Source organism: Grampus griseus, assembly GCF_964374135.1.
Source record: "Grampus griseus genome assembly, chromosome: 7".
In the NCBI taxonomy this organism is placed as follows: domain Eukaryota; kingdom Metazoa; phylum Chordata; class Mammalia; order Artiodactyla; family Delphinidae; genus Grampus; species Grampus griseus.
The window spans coordinates 34,156,978-34,181,533 of NC_139001.1; the positions used below are offsets into that span (position 1 = coordinate 34,156,978).

At 42.8% G+C, this 24,556-nt stretch overlaps 1 protein-coding gene across 1 annotated transcript; it reads right to left on the minus strand.

Moving 5' to 3' along the window:
• On the minus strand, window positions 1–24,291 carry CASP10 (caspase 10; the record flags this gene model as incomplete). Its single annotated transcript, XM_082657901.1, has 9 exons — window positions 1–392; window positions 2,637–3,129; window positions 4,211–4,319; window positions 5,152–5,228; window positions 7,037–7,073; window positions 12,991–13,100; window positions 16,910–17,045; window positions 22,485–22,578; window positions 23,945–24,291. The coding sequence occupies 9 exons, from the start codon at window positions 24,289–24,291 to the stop codon at window positions 239–241; spliced, it is 1,557 nt and encodes a 518-aa protein (XP_082514027.1). The 3' UTR covers window positions 1–238.
• Window positions 24,292–24,556: the final 265 nt, after the last annotated feature.

Here is a 24,556-nt window from a genome sequence, read left to right on the forward strand (position 1 = left end):
TGCACAACTGAATTCAAGACTACAGTCCAAGGCTTCAACAAAGAAAGTTTTCTACCATTTAGACTTATCCAAAAAAAACAAACAGATTTTATTGTGTCAGAAAATAGGGCATGTTCTTCTACTAGAAAGACAGGCGAAGGCCAGCTCACTACCTGTCACTGATGTCTATGACGGGTGGGAGGTTGGAAGCAATGCCCAAAGGGTTCTTTCAAGTTTCAGCGTCGATCAAAACTTTCTACTATAGTAAAAGTTCTTCCTGTGGCACAGGGAATACTACTTTTTTACGTAGTGTGAAAGCAGGCTGAGGCATCTGTTTTTTTGTTCCGTGTCTGTCCGCTTGTCGACTCACATCATCGTTGACAGCAGTGAGAATGGATAAGATATCTTCCCGTCTGCAGGCAGAAAAGAAAATATATTTTCAACCAGGAGATAGAAATCACATACCAGGTCTTAGAAAACAGATTTTAAAATACGTGGCTTCTTCCCAGTCTAGCATGCCAAGATTCTAACTGGAATTTTACCAAATATAAAGAAACATTTTTTCTGAAATTAAAAAAGAAATGCTAAATTATATAAAATTTTTCAATTCTACAGTCAGTATTTAAGAACAACATAATAATAATCACACCTTGAATTTTAATGCACTTAGTCCACAAAGACATTTTGCATATAATTATTTTTCTGTGTTCTTCCTTGAAGCTGGTAGGTAGGTAGGTAGATAGATAGATAGAGAGATAGATAGAATAGGAGGTGATAGAAATACACATAGAGAGAGCCTACTATTAATAATACCCTCTCTATTCTAGGTTTTGGGAGGGATAAAGGGCAAACATGACACAATTCCTGAACTTAAACACTTAGAATACAGACATGAAACATGTACCAAGGATAGCGTAGAGACAAACTCCATAATACAAGGCAGAATGTGATCAACACCGCATGAAAAGTAGGTCAAAGTTCCCCTGCAAATTCTGAGGAGAAGACAGTGCCTCTGGCTGGGAGAAGAAGAGAAGACTCCATAGAGGAGGCAGCATTTGATCCAGGGCTTGTGGGCATTTACCAGAATGTTCTGGGGGTGGGCAATACATATCACTGGAAGCAAGGCATAGGCTCTGGAGACAGAACTCAAGTTTGAATCATGCCTTCATGACTGGTTCTCAGCACCTGCATCCTGCATCACACTAGCTGTTCTCTCTGTCCCCAGATCTCCCTGTGGCTGACTCTTCATTCAGTCTTACTTGAAATATCGCCTCTACCAGGAAGCCTTCTTAGGTAGCTCCCTGCTCCACACTCTATATCGTTATCCTGTTTTGCTTTTCATAGCAGGTATTACTTCCCAAAATTATCTCACTAATTCATATGTTCATTTACTTACATTTTTATTATCTGTCTTCCTGTCACTAAACGGTAAGTCCCATGGAGAAGAAATTTTGTCTCTCTTGCTCACAACAATACCCCGAACCCCCAGCTCAGTACCCAGTACAGTAGGCACATAGCAGGCCCTTGATAAATAGTGCATTTTCCCTGATGCCATAGGAATTGGTCTTTGATGGAGAGGTTGGTAAAGAAGAAGGAAAAGCCAAGGTGACTCAAGGCTCCCAGCCTGGTTCCCAATCCTGAATTCCCAGAATTGGAACCGTTCCTAGCAATGGGGATTCAGGAGTAGGAACCCCTGGAGAGGGCTAAGAAGATGAATTCAGGACTGTGCATACTGAATGTGAGGCCCAAAGGCAACAGAGGCGTGGGATGTCTAGCAGGCTGTGAGAAATGCATGGGACTGACCCGAAGAATGAGGTTGACTCAACCCAGCACTCACTGGTCCAGCAAATGCTTATCAACCTCAACAGTGTATCAGGTACTATGTCGGGTGCCGAGGATATAAGGTTAAGTGAAACATCTCTGCCTTTCAGAAACTCAGAGATGGCAATTTGGGACATGTTTTCATGGAGTTGCCAGTGGCCGCCAGGTATAGCTAAAGCTGCCAAAAGGGGCTATAGAGAGACAGCAAAGGAGAGGGGCTGGGGCAGAACCTTGGTGAATGCCCATTTCCATTGTGCCAGGTAAAGAGCATGTGACAGAGACAGAAGGAAAGTTGTCAGAGCAGTGGCAGGAAACCGCGGGTATTATAATGCCAAAGGCAGCACACGGACATCCAGTAAATGTAAGTGATTGATACTAAATAAAGGAAGGAACGAATAAAAGGCCTCCCTGCCTACACTGATGCTGTTCCCTCTCCCCAGAATGTCTTTCACCCTGATTATTCACCTAACATCTATTTGGCATCTCTAGAAGCTTCCCCTGATCCTCCAAATCTGGGTGAGGTGCTAGTTCTATATGTTCCCATAACACGTATGCTTTACAATGTATATTTACCATAGGGAATGATCTTCCCCATATACTTGTCTGTCTTTCCAGATTGTGTGCAACTTGAGGACAGGGACTGTGTCTTTTGTTAAATTCTGTATCTTCCTTTCCAGTTACGTGCCAGTGCTCAATACAGGTGTGCTGGATGGATGGATGGATGGATGAATGGACGCATGGATGGAGGCATGGGTGGGTGGATAGATGGATGAACAGGTAGGTGGATAGATGAATGAATGCATAGGTAGGTGAATGGAACAACTCAAAACTCTCACCTTGGGACCAAGTCCTTCAGATGATTATACAGAGATTGGATATACCAGCTACCTTCCTCCACGTGCCGAAAGGACACGTAGCCGGGGACAGTGGCCAGGCCAAGAAGGAAATCCGCCTCAACGGGAACACTGTCTTGAAGGGAAGGGGGCACGTGCTCAGGATTTACTGCATCTGCTTCAATGGATACGGAAGGTTGTATTTCTTCACCTTGACAGGCCTGGATGAAAAAGAGTTTGGGTTTGTGAGCCAGAGCAGGACACTGCTGAGCCGTGAAGTGAGACATGATCTGCCGGATGGGAATGAGGTTCCCATCAGAAGAGTAGACGGCTCCAAATTTCCCATGGGTCAGAACACAGAACACAAAGCAGTCTCCATCAGCATGGTCTGGATGAGTCTGAAAATACTGCAGAACCTGCTCTAGTTGGTCTTTAGTCACATTGACATAAATACACACGTTGAACCCAAGCCACTGAAACACGCGCCTCAGGCACTCTGTGAAAAAGGAGAGAAAGGGGAAATAGTGAAATGGAGGGAAATAAAACAAAACGGATGCTAGTAGTTATAAAAATCTGCATAGCAAACAGGCTGAAGCTTTGGATGTTTTTTCTACTTTCAACAATAAAATTTTACAATTCACCTGACTTTTTATAGTAGCCACAGTGCTATCACAACGATCCTGTGAGTCAGCAGAGGGCAGAATTTTATCCTATTTCACAGATGAGGAAGCTGAGGTCCCAAGAATCTCCCACATGATCACAAACCTGGTTAGTGGTGGAGGCACAACTCTAACCCAGGTTGTCTCATCTGACCCAGGTGCTCTCTCCCAACCAGAGTCGTAAATGGTCAGGGACTCTGGTCACTCTTTAAGCAGGTCAGTGACCCCAGGAGCTATGGTGTGAAAGTCTGTGTTCCCCCTCAACCCCCAAGGTGAAGGTATTAGGAAGTGGAGCCTTTGGGAGGTGCTTAGGTCATCAGGGTGGAACCCGTTAAGAAGACCCCAAAGAGCAATCTTGCCCTGGCCGCTGAATAAGGTTACAGAGAGAAGACGGCCATCTGGGAAGTGGGCTCTCACCGGATACCGAAATGCCAGAGCCTTGATCTTGGACTTCCCAGTCTCCAGAACTGTGAGAAATAAATGTTTGCTGTTTAAAAGGCATCTAACGGTATTAGATGCCATCGGATGGACTAAGACACCAGGAATATACAGGAAGCTTAGAAACATTTCTGATATCATCCTTATATTTACATGGAAGATAAAAACTACAGAAAGAGGGCTTCTCTGGCAGCGCAGTGGTTAAGAGTCCGCCTGCCGATGCAGGAGACACGGGTTCGTGCCCCGGTCTGGGAAGATCCCACATGCCGCGGAGCGGCTGGGCCCGTGAGCCATGGCCGCTGAGCCTGCGCATCTGGAGCCTGTGCTCCGCAGCGGGACAGGCCACAACAGTGAGAGGCCCGCATACAGCAAAAAAAAAAAAAAACCCAAACGAAAAAAAACTACAGAAAGAAAATGTGAAAATAAAAAGTGATTTTAAGATTTCTAACTTGCATTTCATGCACTTCCAGACTTTCTTACCAGCATCTTTATTGGTCCCTGGTCTTTCTGACAGTGAGGTAAAACTGTGATTATTGACAACAACACAATACCCTCTGTATTTCCGATCCATCCTGTACACAGCTGTCTCCTTGAAAGAAGAAGAGATAGGAACCACTTATTAGGGAATGCTCATTTTAAGGGTTTAATGTTTCTAACCAACCACTCCGTTTATCAGTACCAAAGGCAGAGAGTTCTCAAGACCCTGGTCCTGATCTGGAATTAACAATTAATTCCAAGGTAGAATGCCAGGTCCTCATTAAAATTCAAACTTCACCTGTCTTGCCTTCAGAATGTGAATTCGCAGTGTTAAATAATAAAATATGTATTTTTAACTTTGGCAAACCCAGGGTTTATGCAAAAGCATCTTTCTTGTTGGATTAGCAAAGTGAAGAAAGTATAGGTAAGGATCTAATGAGATAACAAAAATATCAAATGGTAATTTGTTTATTAAAATGGTAGGATTCTGGAGTGATCTGATTCCTCCAAAAACTGAGAAATCCCTTTTGTAGAGATCACAGTGTGAATTTTAAAATATGTGCAATTGTTTTTGAAGATTACTGTAAATAGCATTTGATTACAAATTAGCTGAGTTGGCTTCAGCAGGGCCTCTCTGTGGCTATAATGATCTCCTGAAAACATAGTACAGCTTTGATCCAAGCAGAAAAGAAGTGGCTTCAGTCGATGAAAAAGAAATTCCCCTCTCTGCATATTTCAAAGGATATGCGTGACTGAAAGGGCGATAACATCACCTCCATAGGCAAAGGTCAACACACTGCTGATTATTACAGAAAAAGGCGAAAAGAACAGAGACAATCACACAGAGACAGGAAGAAGAACCAAGATAGAAACAAAAATCTGAGCCCACAGAGTCCTTAAGGGCTGGACCCTAGTTGGAGAAGACCTGAGGAAACAGCGCAAACCTTTGTGCTGGTTTCAGAAGTTAGAGTGTCAACAGATGCTCCCAACATCTCCACGGAGACCGGGGTTGCTCTGTCACCTAGAAAGACAAGTACTCAGACTCTTCACATTATCTTTCCCCAAACACTTAGATTTCCTTACAGAGGATGGGTTGGAATCAGCTCAAGTGTTTCTGGTTAAAAGTTTGATTGGGTTGAGTCAACATTTATCTGTCACTGGGTAGAGAGAAGCTGGGCAGACACCAAAAAGAAAGAGCGGGGTGGTGGGGGGCGGGGGGGGAAGGCCCAGCGACCCAATTTGGGCAGAGCAAAAATCACCACAGCCCTGGGATCAATTTAGTCACGGCTTTGGCATTGGCTGCGGACTGCACTGCTTTGAAGTGCACCTGCAAACTCTCTGGTTCCTCCGGATAAGAATCCTTCATAGAGAGAGGAAGCCAAAGATGAGTTGTCAGATGACAGTGAAGGGAAAATGTGACTTGAAGCTTTTCTTCTCCCACACACGCCTGGCAAGTTTTCAGTAGAATCCGGTAGCTCTGCCCTTGTCTGTGAGGCCTGAGTTAGCTATTAACACGGTTAAGGGTCAGTCCTGGGCACTCAGCTCAGGCTGAGTAAGTCCAGGATCCTCCAGACCAGAGAACCTACCAAATGGGACCCCCGCTGCAGTCCTCCCGCGCACCTGTAAATTCTCCCTCCACGCGGGAGAAGGTAACTCTCCAGCAAAGACAGGTCTCAACTTTGAAACGGCAGAACTGCAGCACTGAAGGAAACCTGCTTGTTTTTCAGAAGTGAAACCACTGCCTGAGCTCTTGTAGCTGCAAGGGGTTAGAGCCAGGTCCTCAGAGGGTGTGCTCTGGAGTCAGACCGCCAGTTTCAAATCCCAGCTGCACTCCATTCTAGCTGCGTGACCTTCAGCAAAGCACCAGACCTCTTGGGTCTCAGTTTCCTCATCATTAAATGGGAATAACAGTGGTACCTATCTCCAGGTGACTGGATTATTAAAGGAGATAAGTCCTAGGAAGGTCTTAGGACAGTGGCTGGCACATGACAAGAGCTCAGTAACAATAATTCGCATCCACATCATATCATGCAGCCTCCCAGATAGGCAGAGAGACAAAAGTCCCTAGGAAAGTGGGGTGTATTGGACTCTGAAGTTTAAATTTCCAGGAACAAAAGAAATGAAGAATGGACACATCACAGAGAGAACACCAGAACCCTGATTGTTTGTAAGCAGTTTAGCCCAGTGGTTTTTCAAGGTCATGGTTTCTGGGCAAGGATTCAGAGCATTAAACACACTGTTGCCAAGTCCCTCCCTCTGACCGCCTCTTTCCCTCTGAAAAATACAAGCAGCATCTGGAGCCATACTATTCTACAGAGTCTACATTCTGCTCCTGCCGCTGCAGCTGCTGGCCTGAGGGTTTCTGCCCGCCAAGGGCTCCGTCCCTCCCCACAGAGGGTGACCTCATTCTGAAGGGTGGAGGGAGACCAGCTCTGCATTCCCCAGATGCTGGTAGGCTAGGCTTTCCAAGTAGAGACCACCCAGCCCTCGACATCCGCCCCCATGGAAAAGCCTGGTATAATCCACGGATTCAGTGGCTTGCCCTGAATTAGAACCAGACCTGAATTCTCCACTAATGTGTAAGCCTTCTCCCAAGTCACCCCAAATTGCTTGGTAGGTATCAAATATATCTATTACTGGCATACTGATCCAAGTTATAAAAAGTGTATTAGAGGGAATTCCCTGCCTGTCCAGTGGTTAGGACTCAGCACTTTCACTGCAGGGGAACCCAGATTCAATCCCTGGTCAGGGAACTAAGATCCTGCAAGCCACGCAGCAGCGTGGCAAAAAAAAAAAAAAAAAAAAAAAAAGTGTATTAGAAACACCTACCATTACTCTGTGCATGCTCTTCTCGCCAGGACACCTCCTGTTGAGGCAAGAGGAAATTCATGAATTGCAGGAAATTCACACAGTTAGGGTAAGGGCTGAAAATCTAGGCTTGATTCAGAGAAGAAAAAATACCTGATCCCCAGCCATAGAAAAGGTCACTAGCAGGGAACAAGAAAAGAATCAACTTCGTCCTTCCAAACGGGAAGGTTCACAGAGACACAGCGGCAAAAGCATATGACACATACACAAAGATATTTATTCATTGCAACATTATTTGGAATAACTGAAGACTGGAAATAACCCTAATGTTGACCAACAGGGAGTGGTCGAAAGAACAACGGTTCATCACATAGTGTGGTAGAAGGCGGAAGACCATCTCCCCAGGAGATACTGTGACATGAAAGAAGTGATGTGAAGATTGGTATTTAGTGTGCTCCCTCTTTCATAAAAAAGGAGAGATACGAGTGGGTTTTTTCAATAGGATAAAACAAAAAACTAATAAAAATGGTAAACTATGGGGGGAGGAGAAGCAAGGCAGGGATGCAATGCAGACTTCTCTGAGTGTACTCAATAGTTTTTCCTTTTAGTTTTATAAAATTAAATACAAAATTGAAGCACAGTTTAGGGCCCTTGTGTTTTCTGCAGCCACTCCCCATCCACTCCACTCCCACCACCCCCAGCCCTTAGCCTGCAGCTGAAAGCCCCAAAGGGAACATGACCACGACGTTTTGGGGAAGGACTGACTCTGCCACTGGCTGTGTGGTGGGAAGTACCAGGACATCTGTTTGACGTGACAGGCAAGTCACCCCCAAGTCACTGGGGGCGCCTCCCTGGTGGAGCCCACCAGGCTTCTGACTGCCGGAGGGCGAGCCAGACCAGAACTGCACTGCCTGACTCCCAAGCTGCCTGTGAGAAACAGAAGTCGTTTCTAAGGGGTGTGGCTCAGCCTTAATCTCTGAAGTGCTGCCGTTCCGGGCTCTGAGGGAACAAAGGCAAAGAAGTTTAGTTTCACTTTCCGGAAGACTTCCTGCCTTTCTTTTTGCAAGACACGTTTCCCTTTCTTCTGCACCCTAGAGTCCTCCTCAAGAGCATCCAAGGGCCAGGCAGGCTGTTTTCTGGGTTTGCACAGTTGGTTTTGAAAGCAGCTGAGTGAATTTTCTGGGATTAAGGGCATCACAGATACAGCAGTGGGCTCAGCCCAGGCATCTCCAGGCCCCAGGTTTCTTTGGTTTGTCTCTTCCCTTGTGCTGAAAAAATCAGCCAGAAAAAGGACTGGGAATAAGCTTTAGGGTCTGTCTGGCTCTCTTTGTCTGAGAATGTTGCATCCCCTGTTGATACCTCCCAAGTAGCTGTGTCAGAGAGGAATGAATGAATGACCCATTGCCTGGCCACACTTGGTCTTCTTTCCAGTGTTTTCCAGAGGGGTCCAGTAAGGCCTTAAAGAATAGCTGTTGTTATGTCTCCTCGTTAGAGGGCATGCATGCCTTTAAGAAAAGGCTAGGACACACTAAGAAATATTGATTTGGTTTTTAAACAAATTAGAGGATGCTGCTTGGAATGCAGTTTCTTTTTGTTTTGTTTTGTTTTACAACCTAACTGTCCATCGACAGATGAATGGACAAAAAAATGGAGTATATATTTGTACAAAGGAATATCATTCAGCCCCAAGAAAGAAGGAAATCCTTTGCCATTTGCAAAAACGTGGATGAACCTGGCAGATGTTAGGCCAAGTGAAATAATCCAGACACAGAAAGAAAAAAATGTATGCTCTCACTTACATGTGGAATCTAAACTAGTTGAACTCACAGGGTAGAATGGGGTTGTCAGAGGTTTGGTGGGGTGGAGGGGTGCAGGTGAAAAAGTGGGGAGATATTGGTCAAAGCGTACAAAGCTTAGGTATACGGGATGAATAAGTTCTGGGGATCTAATGTACAACATGGTGACTGTAGTTAACATAGTGTATTGTATACTTGACACTTGCTAAGAGGGTGGATCTTTTTTTGTTTGTTAACTTCTTTATTGGAGTGAAATACAGTTTTGATAAAAGAAATTTTCACATATTGAGGAACAGGGAAGTCATCCTGGCTTATCCATGAGTTAACTTGAATTTTATGCTAACTACAACAGCCCGTTTGTGGCCCATCAAGCATACACTGTACATCTGCTTTAATTATTAAAGAAAAGGGTGCACTGACCAGAAGTAAAAAATGCCCATAGTTATAAAGATTAAATGCTTCCCTTCCTGGGACACCAATGCTGGTCCTCCTTTGATGATAAGACCATACCGACTTAGGTGCCAAGGCCATACCGACTTGCTGTGTACGTGCTGATCTCTTTTTGCTTTTGTTTTTGAAACCTTGAAGGAAGGTTTCTCCGACTTTTTTGATGTTCTTTGCTCTGACAAGACATAAAACTGCTGAAAACCATGTTTCTCTGGAACAGTTCCTCAGAGTTATCTGAGAAACTGTCTTCCAGGCTATAGTCCTCAGTTTGGATCAAATAAAACCCTTTTCTATTCCTGTTGTAGACTGTTTATTGATTTGTTTTTGTTGTTGTCAATAGTTTCTTCTCATTAAATGCAATTGTTGGCAGTACTCTTTTATATAAGAAAACCTTTCAGGTACATATGAAACATGAGATAATTTAACAAGTTTTAGTTTATCTGTCACTTCATGGAGAGACTCGTGGCCTAGATAACTTTTAAGACACCTTTCAACGCTGAGAACCTATAAGCATGTGTGTAACGTGAGGTTCTGTCCTCCAAAGCCTCCTGCACTCCCAGCACCACCACGGCTATTCTCCGTCTTCATCTGGCCATGACCAGAATCACCCAACAGCAACAAAACAGCAGCACTTCAGAGGTTAAGGCTGAGCCACACGCCTTAGAAACTACTCAGGTTCTAGGAGGCAAAAGGGAAACGCCTGTGTGTGTGTGTGCGCGCACGTGTGCGTGTGTGCGTGCGCGTGTGTGTGCGCGCGCGCGTATGTGTGTTTTCCACTTGCAAATCAGTCTCTGAGCACAAAACCAGGTAAAAATGTGGGCAAGGGACGGAATTAAGCTGAGTAGGCAAAACAACTTTTGAGGGAGAAAAGAGAACTCCTGCTTACAGTAAAATGCTGAGTGGTAACAAATGTGGAGAGAATACTGGAGTTTGAAAATCATTGCTTTTCAATCATGCAAGAATCATCAATGGATGCTCAATCTAAGGTGACATTTTAACTCATTTCAAGGGAAAAAATAGTAACTTCATAAAATTAACTATATAGTGAAGAAATCAGGCAACATCTGGACCAAATAATCAAAATGTAAATCATGAATAGGGAGTCAATGAACACCACATGCCTGCAGATGGGATGCCCTGAGAAAGATATGGCATCATTGATGTAATATTCTGGCCAGAATATACAGCTTGAATCTAATCATGAGGTAACACCACTCACACACACACACGCACACACACACACACACACACACACACGCACACACAAAGAGGAAAATTCTATTTTTTTAATAAAAGGTGGTGGTGGTGGTGACTATAGTCTTCAAAAGTGTCCATGTCATAAAAGAGGAAGAAAGTTGTGGAGATGAAAAGATTTAAGGAGACTAAAGAGACATGACAACTAAATGCAATATATGATCCTAGACTGAATTATGTACTGGAGGGAAAAAAGCTATAAAACCTGTAAAAGTTATTATTGGGTTAATAGATAAAATTGAAATATGGACCACTGACTTGGTGAAACTTTTATATAATTTAATTTAACTGTACTATAATCTGTAAAACAATATCCTTATTATTATGAAATATACACTGAAGTATTTAGGGGTAAAGAGCCATAATGTATGCAACTTACTCTTAAAAAGTTCAGAAAAAATTATGTGTGTGCGTATACAAATAAAGAGAGAGCACACAAATGATAAAGCAAATGGGACAAAAGAGACAACAGGTAGGTGAATCTGGGCAAACAAATTTTGTATTATTCACATTTTTTTCAACTTTTCTATAAGATTAAACATACTTCCAAATTTTAAAATAATAATTATAACTGTAAATATATGACACCATGAAAATAGTAAAGAAGCTATGAAAGAATTTTTTAAGAATTAAAAAATAAAACTTCCAAGGTGGGAGGGAGACGCAAGAGGGAGGGTATATGGAGATATATGTATACATATAGCTGATTCACTCTGTTGTATAGCAGAAACTAGCACAACATTGTAAAGCAATTATACTCCAATAAAGATGTTTAAAAAATAAATAAAAATAAAAAACTTCCAAAACAGCCCAATTAAAAAATGGGCGAAGGACTTGAATAAACATTTCTCCAAAGATATACAAATAGCCAACAAGCACATGAAAAGATCAACATCACTAATCATTAGGGAAATGCAAGTCAAAACTACAATGAAATACCACCTCACAGCCATTAGGTTGGCTACTATCAAAAACCAAGAAAATAACAAATGTTAGCAAGGGTGTAGAGAACCCTTGTGCCTTGTTTGTGAAAATGCAAAATGATGCAGGAAAACAGTATGGTGGTTTCTCAAAAAATGAAATATAGGGAATTCCCTGGCAGTCCAGTGGTTAGGACTCAGCACTTTCACTGCCCAGGCCCAGGTTGAAACCCTGGTCGGGGAACTAAGATCCCTCAAGCTCCGAGGCACTGCCAAAAAAAAAAAAAAGAAAAAAGAAAAAAGAAAAGAAATATAGAATGATATATGATCCAGCAATTCCACTTCTGGGTACCCCAAAAGAATTGAAAGCAGAGTTTCAAAGAGATATTTGTACACCCATGTTCATAAGCAGTATTATTCACAATAGGGAAAAGGTAGAAGTTATTCAAGTGTCCATCCATGGATGAATGGATAAACAAGGTGTGGTATATACACACACTGGAATATTACTGAGCTTAAAAATGAAGAAAAGTCTGACATGGATGAACCTTGAGGACATTATGCTAAGTGAAATAAGCCAGTCACAAAAAGACAAATACTGTATGCTTCCACTTATATGAGGTACCCAGAATGGTCAAATTCATAGACAGGAACTAGAATGGTGTGTGCCAGGGGCTGGTGGGAGGGGGAATGGGGAGTTAGTGTTTAACGGATATAGTTTCAGTTTTCAAGATGAAATGAGTTCTGGAAATTGTTTACACAACAATGTGACTGTACTTAACAATACTAAACTGTACACTTAAAAATGGCTAACATGGTACATTTTATGTTATTTGTATTTTACAACAACTTAAAAAAATATTTTTTGTATGGTTAAGATGGTCAATTTTATGTTATGTGTATTTTACCACAATTAGAAAACAAAACCAAAAACAAAAAATTCCAGGGACAACCTAACTTCATTGATGCTGACAGACGTCAGCAAAATAGAACTGCCAAGCAAGATGGGAATAAACATAAATCCCAGGGAAGAATGTCATGTGTCTTCCAAGAACCATGATCATGTTGTGAAGAATGGATTGCAAATTCTCCCAGTGTTTCCCCCTCTACCTACCCTACCTTTGCTGGGTACTACAGGAATCCAGTTCTTGTCCTCTGGGACCCAGTGCAAAGTAAAACTGTGAGGCCCCTTGTTCACACATTATCAAGAATTTCAAAACAATGACAGCTGAGCATTCAAAAAGTATGGGCCCTGTGCGATTGAACAGGCTGTACGCCCATGAAGCCGTCCGTGATCGAATCCCACAGATAAGAACAGAACCATTTCAAAGCAACCCAGTGGTGTACTGGAGTCAGCTCTAAACAGCTAGTGAGAGCCAATCATTAGATTTTCAGAAATTCTGCAATACAGTTAATATCAAGTTGGTAACTTGAAATCAGCCATGGTAGGAGTATTTACAACAAATGCTACAAATCATTCTCTCTCTCTCTCTCTCTCTCTCTCTCATTTGCAGTGAAGCTGGTGGTTACACATTTACCAACACACTAATGAACCTACCGGCAAGGCTCCAAGCAATTGGTTAATGTCCGAGCGGCAAAATAGTTCTTTCTCTCCTTGATGCAATGACTCAGTTTCCTTGGCTACAGGAGGTGCCCCTACCTGGGAGGCTGGGAATAGAATCAGATAGAAAAACAAAACAATCACCTTCTGACTAGTGGCAATCCGAAATAACCCATCATCATAAGAAATTATGTTACAGGGACCTGTAGATTTGTAGTGGCATTTGCTTAAAGAGGCCTACATGTAGATACCGAGAAAAATGTGAATTTATAAATTATTTTTATCATTATATTTTCATTCCTTATATTATGGTATTTTGTTCCTTACTATTTCTATTATTTTTGTAAGTTAATTAGTTCCTTAAAATTACTGTATACTTTACTAAATACCGTTTCAGAGCTTACGGTGCTCAGTGTGTCAGGTAACTACCAAATAAAGATTACAAAAACGTTACCTCAAGAAATAAAACCAGAACTCAGACTGTAATAGCAAAAAGAAAATGAAAGAAAGAAGCAAAAGAAGGTAGAAAGAGAAGGAAAGGAAAAGAAAAACCATTTAAAAATGTTGATTAAATACATATGTTGTATACATAAAATATGTCTCTATGGAACCATTAATAAAAATAAGCTGTATCTGTGTTATACACATGGGAAAATGCCAGATATATTAGGTGGGAAAAAAGCAAGTTATGGAATATGATTAGCATGATCTTAGTTAAATATATATTATAGGTATCTATCTCTCCATACATGCATACACACATGCACTTATCTCTATATAGAAGAAAGCTACAAAAATATACTCCAAACAGGGGTTCTCTCTGGGGAATGGACCAGCAGTGGAAGAAAAAGAAGAGAAAGACTTTACCTCCTACACTCTGTATTGTTGTCATTATTTGAATTTCTATTTAATTTTATTATACATTATTTTTAATAATGAATTTAAAATATTAAAACAAGCACCAAGGCTCAGGAAAACTCAGAAAGATATCCAGGTGGTCCTTAAACAGAGCTTGTGTCCTAATCAGATACAGTGGGCTTAGTCTTTCCACTCACCTCACTTACAGAAGCCTAAAATCTGCATACCTACTATCTTTTCAGTCCTTTAGTCCTTCATCCTAAATGGCAGAATTATGCCCAAACTCTCAGAGGACTGTAGAAAGTCAGTATTAAAATACCGAGACCTATGATATAATAATATATATCCATGTGGTCTCTGCCCCTTTTCCTGGCACACAGTTCCTAAAACCCTACACTCTCTTAAGTGATTAAGTGTCTTTTTGTATGCTAATGACATGACTGGTGGTTGAGGACATCCTGATAGCCTCAGGATGGGGGCTGGTTGCCAGGGGGCCCAATCAAATGATCAGAGGGTTGAAACTTTCAGCTTTACTCCCAGAACTCTGGAAAGGGGACAGGGGCTAAGGTTGAATTAATTACAGTGGCCAATGATTTAATCAATCATGCCTACGTAACAAAGTCTCCATTAAAAACCCTAACTTAGGGCTTCCCTGGTGGCGCAGTGGTTGGGAGTCTGCCTGCCGAGGCAGGGGACGCGGGTTCGTGCCCCTGTCCGGGAGGACCCCACGTGCCGCGGAGCGGCTGGGCCCGTGAGCCATGGCCGCTGAGTCTGTGTGTCCGGAGCCTGTGCTTCGCAGCGGGAGGGGCCGCAGCGGTGAGAGGCCCGCGTACCGGAAAAAAAAAAAAAAAAAACCCTCACTGAGGGACTTCTCTGGCGGTCCAGGGGTTAAAATTCTGCGCTTCCACTGCAGTGGGGGCACGGGTTCCGTGCCTGGTCAGGGAATTGGGATCCCGCTGCCAGGCAGTGTGGACAAAAAAGAAAAAGAAAAAACCCTACCTGAGGGGGTTCAGAGAGCTTCTGGGTTGGTGAACAAGTGGAGGTGTTGGGAGGGTGATCCACCTGGAGGGGGCATGGAACTTCCATGCTCCTTCCCCCACGCCTTGCCCTTTGCAGCTCTGAGTTGTATACTTTGTAATAAATCAGTAACCTAGTAAGTAAACTATTTTCCTAAGTTCTTTGAACAGTTCTAGCAAATTATCAAACCTGAGGAAGGGGTCATGGGAACCCCTGGTTTGTAACCAAGTTGAACAGAAGCTGTGGGTAATCTGGGGACCCACTACCTGAGATTGGTGGCTGAAGTGGTGGGGGGAGTCTTGGCGGACTGAACCCTTAACCTGTGGGATCTGCGATAACTGATGAGTGTCAGAACTGAATTAAAACACAGGACACCCAGTTGGTGTCTGCAGAGTTGGAGAATTGCTTGGTGTGGAAAAACCCACACCCCTGGGTTCAGAAGTGTTCCAGATGTTGTTGTGAGTATTAGTAAAGGAAAACAAGTTTTTTCTTTCAACATCCAAAAAATGATCATACAGCATGTAGATTATAGAAAAGAAAAATCAAAATTAGAATTCTTCTGACAGGGAACTATATTCAATATCTTATAATAACCTATAATTGAAAAGAATCTGAAAAGAATGTGCGTGTGTGTGTAACTGAATCACTTTGTTGTACACCTGAAACTAATACACGATTGTAAATCAAAAAAAAAAGAATTCTTCTGATAATAAAGCTCAGTCCTCAAGACTCACTGAGGCAAATGTAAACATTTACTGCATAGAAACTAGAGAGCCTTCCCCAGAGTCCAAACAGCCAAAATAATCTGGCCACCTGCCCTCTGTTTATTCTGTGCGGAGTACTGCATTACAGAAAAACGATGATGTGATCAGAAAAAAAAAAAACCCTCCGCATTCAAAGTTCAAGTGAGGATTTCAAATATACTTTCAATATCAACTCCCTGTTTTTATTTCTCACTTGATGACTTGATGGTTAGAAGAGCTGTTTTTAGTCTTCATAATTTTTACTTAAAGTATACATTAAATTATCCATTGATTTGGTTATTGTTTGAGATTTTATCAAATTAACAACAGTACCTTTTGTTCCTCGACTCATTTTGTGTTAATAGAATTCTTAGAGAAAGTTTCCTATTGCCTAGTTTTGTTTTCAACCAGATAAATTTGCACACTATGTTGAGTCTCTGAACTAAAATATGGGTGTGGCATACAAGCTTCATGAATACAATCCTGAGTGTTTACTTTTAGCTTTTGTTTAATAGTGGAGAAATGGACTCAATAAACCACAAATATTCAGCATATTGACACACGGTAAGGCAGCCAAGTTTGATTTCTGCCCCATGCAGCTACTTCTACATAGTACCACAGCAATACTACCTTTACAAGCCTGATTAAAAACAAAGGAGAAAGAAAAAGAAAATTCTTCTCTGATAGTACTTTACGAGAATATGAAAGTTTTCATGACTTTCCTCTCTAACAAACGTATTCATAGCAATGTGTATTGAATGCTTACTCTGTACCAGACATGCATTTTATAGGAATTACCTCATTCAATCCTCAAAAAAATTATGAAGTAGGTACTATGATTAGCCCCACTTTAAAGATGGGAGAAGTGAGACACAGAACAGCTGAGGAAAGGGCCACTGCACCATTAATAAGTGGAGTGCTGGCAATCTGACTCCATGGATCCCACTCTTAATTCCTGTGCCATCCTGCCTCCTTCTTTTTGATGTTATTTCATTCAAAACAATTTCTTTTACAATCACTTCCATGTAAGAATCAGAAGAAGACGTTTGTCTAAAACCACTTTCCCTCATTAGAATATAAGCTCCAAGAAGGTAGAAGATTTGCCCTATACCTTGCTGTAGCTCCCACTTCTAAAACTGTGCCTAGTACAAAGTATGCATTCAATAAACATGTGTTGAATGAACAAATGGGGAGATTTCAAAAGAATATTATCAGAGTGATAAGTAAACATCATACATGGCCAATTGGTTTAAGAATTCCCATGGTCTGATTCGAGCAAGCAAACATAAGCTAGTTACCTTTCTCTCTTTTATATTTGTCTATCTTTCTCACAAGATTAGGTACAATTTTTTTGCAGAGATCCTCCAGTAATGTCAGGTTATCTTCATCTATTTTCTCTTGTTTCTCCAGATATGCCAGGAAACTTAGAGAGGTCTGCAAGAGAATCAATGGAGTCACATTTACTTGCCTACTGATTACCCGTTGCAGTAATAAATTAGGTGGAGAGTCCATGCAGGAAGACTTCAATAGTAGGGGGGAAGAGGCATTATAGAGATTGTACATCTCTATACAATCTATATTAATACCAGATACCAAACACACATCACTCACTAACTACTCAGAAACAATCCAATGAGCAGATGCTATTATACCCCCATTTTAAAGATGAAATAACTGAGGCACAGGGAGGTTCAGTAAGTCGTCCAAGGTCACAGAGCCAATAAGTGGCAGAGCTGGTATTTGAGTCCTGGCAGCCTGATGCCAAAGTCTGTCTCATTAACAGATTAGGGCAGCAGCAAAACAGGAGTACCAAAGAAAAGAGAAGAAAATGCTTTGACAGAATTTTATATTTGGTATTTTAAAAGAAAAACATATCTTAAGCACTCCTGGGAAAAACTGCAAATTGGCTAGTATTATTTTAATATTGAATTACGTATGAGGTGGAAGTCACCATAATCTTTTCAGTGATAAGGACTTCTCAACCAATGTATTAACCTGGTTATGAAAATATGTATATGAACAAAATTGTGTTAGAGCCCACAGAAAAGAATAACTAATCAGAGGGACTTCCCTGGAGGTCCAGTGATTAAGACCCTCATGCTTCCACTGCAGGGGACACGGGTTCGATCCCTGGTCGAGGACCTAAGTAAGATCCCACATGCTGCGCAGAGCGGCCAAAAAATAAATAAATAAAATAACTAATCAGAAAGTGAACAGCTAAACACTTGCTAACTGCATACATAAACATCAGCAGGATGGAAAAAGGGGGCCGGGGAGTCTCCAGACATGCTGGCCAGTTGAAAAGGGACTGTATGGTCAGGAATATTGAGGAGGAGACCTGAGTACAAACTCCGAGTGAAAGCTAGGCCACAGCTGGAACAGCAGGCTGGTATCAGGCCATGAATGAACACCGAGGGGTTTGGGCAAGTATCCCATGGATGAAGGGGTTCCAGCAGGAATTTTTAAGGAGAACAGTGACATGAACAGGTTTGTTTTTAAATAGAAGTCTTGAGGATAGGTTGGAGGAGGAAGTGGGCTAGAGAGAAAATATCAGCACGAAGATTAAATGCTCCAGTGAAGAGATCAGCACAGCCTGGTCTAAAGCTAGTGGTGGAAACGCAGAGGAGGCACTGGATTTGGGCGACTTTTCTGAGGTATAATTTGGTGAGTTGGGAGGTCAACTGGAGTGGGTGAAGAAAGGAAGGACAAGTCGAAGATGACTTCAAATGGTGATGCCCCTCGTTTCTGCATGACTCACGGGCTTCACAGAGCCGGTGTCACACGAGCTGCACATGGGAGGTGATAACGTGAATCGCATCTCGAAAGATCACCACGCCTTCACTTCCGACATGCAGAAGGGCCTTCCAAGCAAAGAAAATCAGATAGGGAAAATGAGAAACTAAAAATCTGGCTGTGAGCAGGCTCGTGGTAGTTTCAGCAAGAATAGTTTTGTGGGAATGAAGGAGGCTGAAGCCATCTTGGAATGCGTTGGAGTGTGACTAAGAGTCGCGTCAGTGGAGAGAGAGCGTGTGTGGACAATTCTTTCAAGAAGTCTGGCAGTAGGACTTCCCTGGTGGCGCAGTGGTTAAGAATCTGCTTGCCAACGCAGGGGACACGGGTTCGAGCCCTGGTCCAGGAAGATCCCACATGCCGCGGAGCAGCTAAGCCCGTGCATCACAACTACTGAGCCTGCACACCACAACTACTGAGCCTGTGTGCCACAACTACTGAACCTGTGCTCTAGAGCCTGCGAGCCACAACTACTGAGCCCACACGCCTAGAGCCCGTGCTCCGCAACAAGAGAAGCCACTGCAATGAGAAGCCCACGCACTGCAACGAAGAGTAGCCCCTGCTCACCACAACCAGAGAAAGCCCGCACAGCAACGAGGACCCAACTCAGCCATAAATAAATAAATAAAATAAAGACAAATAAATAAAATTTTTTTAAAAAAGAAGTCTGGCAGTAAAAAGAAAGAAGATAGAGCAGTAACAGAAGGATGAAAAAGGGTTAATGGAAGAGTGTGTGTGTGTGTGTGTGTGTGTGCGCGCGCGCGCGCGAAATGTGTTTTCAAACAAGATACTCAAAATGCCAATAACCAAGGGAAAGGCCAGAGTTACAAAGTCTTAACTGAGTTCTGTACTAATCTGATCAAAAAAGAGATTATAAATTTTCAAGACATTCCAGAGACACATAAGAGAACCAAAAAGGCAAAGAAATGTGTGTGTCCTCACCTGCAGCGCCAGCACACCAACAATCTGCCCAGGAAATAAAGCAGGAGGGAGGAGGGGGTAAAGGAAGATTCAACCAGAGCTGATCAGCTGGGCAAAGGGGTCAGAGGGAATCCCCGAACAAGGTTCTACAGTCGGTTTATGTGCAAATGAGCTCCCGCTGAAGCTCAAAACAGAAACTCCTATCTTGACTGCATCCTACCAGGAGGAAGAAAAAGGGCTAAAGCATGTTTCCAGAAGCAATTTTGGAAACCCATTATACTTTGTACAAAGTGTATTAGATGTTGAGTAAATGACACCCTCCATACACACACACACACACACACACACACACACACGAACACCCACAATATAAATGAAGTCTGCACATTAGTTTAAGAACACCACCCTGGCAAATATTAGCAGAAATTCTGAAACTCTCTTGCTCTGCATCTTTGTTAAAAAGATAAGTTTAGGTGTGGTTTCCTTTACAACTAACGTTCTATGTTGATTGCTACATTGAGAACGGATATCCTGACAGTTGTTTGGGTCACTCAGGATGTGTGAAGGCAGCTATGTTTGCTCTAAGTTTGTGAAAGCTATCAAAGAGGAAACCTAGAACACCCTGCAAAGGTCCTTTCTGTTCATCCAGAGAGACCACGTGAATTCACAATTCTTCCTTTTTGGCTGAGAGGAATTCAGGCCCTCCTCCACTGGCTGGTAAAGAATTTATTTCCGGGATAAAGTCTTTTGCAATTGCAATTGCAGGTAATGCAGTCCCATTAAGCCCTGGTATGGAAACACATCTGGGTTGCTTAGAGTTTGTCCTTTACGCACTCGAGAAGGCTGGCCTGATCACAAAGCCCAATAGAGATCAACCTGGATTATCAGGTGTGTAACTCAGCCACAGTTCTGGCGTAAATAGTTAGATCTCCTTCAGAATACAGAGAGATCATTTGGAATCCAAGAAGGAAGTGCAGTTTTCATGCATTTGTCCAGGACATTCCACAGTTTTATGCCACAGCTAAACACAGTAACTTCTTATTTACTGTTGTACGGAGTGAGAAAAGCATAAAATCATTTGGCTACTTGGGCACGGGCCTTTGATGATTTAAAAGCTAATTTAGCAGGAGGGAGAAATGTTTGGAATGATCCTGAACAATGAAAATGTTTCTGAAGCCACAGATGCCTTTAAGAAAAGGTCTAGGACCTGTGGAAAGGCCCAGAGGAAGAAATACATTCCCCAGCTTTTCTTAGTGGGAAATCATGGCTCTGTGTTGAGCATATCAAATGCCCCTCTCATCCTCCACCACACTGTGGGGAGTAAGGACTTCTGTGCATGACAATAGGTGTAACAATAGAAAGGGGTCTCTTTATTTATAAACCCAGAGACTAGAAAAATTATGAGAAGATGCCCAAAGCTGGGAGATAATTTTATCCGAATATGCTGGAGGGTTTTTCAAACTACAAGAATCTCTTCTGATGTTGAGAAATTCTACATGTAAAGCAAAATGCTGTCATTTGAGTATATAACCACTTTGCACCAACATAAACTCGAGATTGCATCATCCCATTCATTCATGCTTTCATTCGGAGCACCATTATGTAATTCTGCAATGTTCTGGGGCTATAATGATAAGTAAGACTCAGTCCCCATTCCCAAGGATCCCACAACCAATCCTTAGGATAAAGGAGCCTGGAGAGAGAACCAATGGAAAGACGCAAGAGGCTAAAATCCCTGGGGGCTCTGAAAAGGAGAAAAAAAGGACTCAAAGATTGTAACCAAAACAGAGAATTAACCTGCAGGTTAATTAACCTACAGGTCTGACACCAGGAAATATGTTTAATGAATTGTTAAACATGGTCCTCATAAGACCTACCACATGTAAAACAGCTTCCTACTCCTCAGTGATTTTTCTTTCAAAAAGAATTTATTTGGGGCTTCCCTGGTGGCGCAGTGGTTGGGAGTCCGCCTGCCTATGCGGGGGGCACGGGTTCGTGCCCCGGATCCGGGAGGATCCCACATGCCGTGGAGCGGCTGGGCCTGTGAGCCATGGCCGCTGGGCCTGCGCGTCCGGAGCCTGTGCTCCGCAACGGGAGGGGCCACAGCGGTGAGAGGCCCGCGTATCGCAACAAAAAGAAAGAATTTATTTGTCAATAAAATCAGTTAGTCTGGGGAGAATGTGATATGGGAGGGCTACACATGTAAGCTCTTTGCACTGGTGATGTGCTCATCTGTAAGTTGGACGGGGGATCCATGGCTGTTCACTTAGTTCTACATTTATAACTTCCATACATGTTACATGTCTTTTTTGGTGTTATCAAACATTATATAACTTAATAAAGATAGCTGTCGAATAACAAAATTAATGTTATAGGGTAAAATTCGAAAATTGGCCCCTTCCCAAATTAACTAACTTGCTTGTCACAAGCTGTTATGAGAATCAAAAGAAAAAATATAAAGTTTTGAGGCCTGGAAGAGAGATGTGCAGCTACTTTCCTGCCCTTAATTGTGACCAATCTAGCAAGAATATCAGCCGACAGCATTATGTTAATATTAAAAACATTACTATTAGTTCCAAGCACTTGTATAGCCCTTTAGAAAGCACATCCTCAAACATTTGTCTCATTTGATTTTCACAAAACTCTACATGGGAGACACTGCAACGTCCACTGAAAAGGACACGGCTCCCTCAGAAACCTCAACTAATGGATGTGAGGAACAACTAATTCCCATTCTGCCATTAGCTACCACCTCCTCATTTCTTTGTGGTGCCCTGCACATTTCTGTATCATAAAACACAGTGGATGTCAATAGCACTCGTTTACTGCATGGTTACTATGTGCAAAATACAGGCCCCAGCTAATAGTTGATGTATATTATTTCATCTAATCCTCTTAACAGTCCTGGAAGGAAGTAGTATAATTGTCTATAATATGACACATTAGAAAATGGAGGCTCAGAAACATTCAATCACTTGCCCCACATCCAGGAGTTAGTCTAGGACTAGACTCCAGGCCCATTAAAAGTCAATGTTGCTAACCCTTGTCTGATATTGTCTCCTGCAAAAAAAAATGAGCCCTCCTGAAATCCCTTTCTAGCATCTTCCCAAACACTGATTAAGGCAATGTTCACAAAGACCCCATCCTATAGGGCCCACTCACCATCTGGACTTTCGGAACCGACTCCCTCAGAAGGAAGATCATGCTCTTTAAGTTCTCTGAGCTGATGTCTTCTGACAGTTCATAGAGCAGGTTTCTAAGACATACACCCAAGAGACAAATTAAAGTTTCGCACTTGCAGAGGATGGGCAGGAAATTGAGTGCTTTTATCGTACGTTATCTCTCGTTTGAATGACCACAACCCTGTGAGTAGACAACTATTAATCCCATAGATTTAAAAACAAAAACTTTGAGCTTCAAAGTGACCTATTAAACGACAGCAACACAGTAAGCAGTAGGAGCAGGCCTTCTGATTCCAAGTCCAGTGCTGTTTCAAATTCCACTAAGAAGGCATGAAACAAAATGTCGGCATGCCTGCCCTCCTCCAGACTCCATTCTAGAAATCAGGCTTACTTTATGGGCCCTCATCAGGGAGGACTCAATGCCAGTGAGTATAAAGTTCACTGTTGAAAAGGAGTTCACTGTTGAAAAAGAAAGGAAACTATCCCAAATTCTGGAGAGCCATACAGCCGACAATTAGAATAACTGAATATGGGGACTTCCCTGGCGGTCCAGTGGTTGGGCGCGGGTTCGATCCCTGGTTGGGGAACTAAGATCCCACATGCCATGCGGCACAAGCAAAAAAAAAAAACAGAAAAGAAAAACTGAATACTTCATTCACAGGTTAATAGCTCTGCATGCCTGAGACCATTCCTCAGCTGTCTAACCAGCAGAGTGGAAATAATGATCTCCAGAATTCCCTCACTGACCCAAGGGCAGCTCAGGTTGTAGGAACCAGTTCAAGTGTTAAGGCCTGAAGGATTCTAACCGTCCAGGCTGTAAAATAGTATTACGAAGGCTCCACTTCGTGAGGCTGTTTGATGTAGATACTATGTTAGTGGACCGTTTAAAACAGCGTTGCTTAAGGTCTGATGCCTTTATGCTACCTCTTTGGGCAAAATACCTATATTTTACCTGTCTGGGTTTCACCCCAAAACTGGACAAACTGGACATGGCATAAATGATGTCCCTCCCTACCCCAAAGGCACATCTCCTTTTTTATTTTGCTCACTTGGGTCCAAGTATTCATTTCTCTCTTCTCAAATGGCTAGGTATAGGCTGACACACCAGTGACTCACTGGAGGCAGGAGGCTGAGAGCGTGGAGGCTGGCAATGAGGAAGGCGCTGGCCTGCTGCACACGGAGCTGGGCCTCCTTCCTCAGTGAGAAGCAAAACAAAGGGAAGCCACCCCCAGGCACAGGACTGGGTTTTGAAACTTTGCTGACCTCCCAGCCTGCATTCTCATTAGCACCTGAAGTTAAGAAATCTCCTGCTTTAGAATCACCATACCAGCCAAGGAGGTAGATGGGGGGGGGGGCGGTAAAGAAAAACAACCTTAAAAATTAATTCATCATGAATCGCAGCCTCTTTTCAAAGCCCAATGGCCCTGCCGTGTCGATCACCTGAACAGAGAGACCTTCCGGCGGAAAGGCAGGCGGTTCTCCACCTGCTCCTTGGTGCAGTGGAGGTGCCGAAGGAGGACCTTCTGCTTGATGGTGTAGAGGAGCTCCGCTAGGAAGAAGGGGTCTTTCTCACTCAGCCTTTCCTCTGCCAACAGGTACTCAAAGATATCCAAGGCTGAGCCGCACTTCTCCAGGTTCTTGGGGGCGATGGAGTCTCGGCAGAGGAACTTCAGGCGCTCCACGTCTTGATCCCCCAGGTACGAATCAATAGTCAGAAGTGTCCCTCGAAAGTTCCCTTGACAGTTATCATCTAAAGTGGAATTCAGACTTTGGCCTTGCGATGTCATGGCCAGCCTGAAAGAGATACGGATATGGGGGCCACAGCTTAGAGAGTCAGGACAACAGGGCACCCCATCTTCCCAGGCCCTCCTCCAGTTCCAGCCTCCTCTGTTCCAGGCCTTAGACTTTTCTAGAAATGCTGAAAAATGAAATTCACTGCGAGGTCACTTCAAAAACCTATAGCCCAGAAAACGTGACCCCAACACCGGCATGTTAACCTTTTAGGAGGTCTGAAGAGAGCTTTTATTGAAACTCAATTGACCCTAGTTCCCC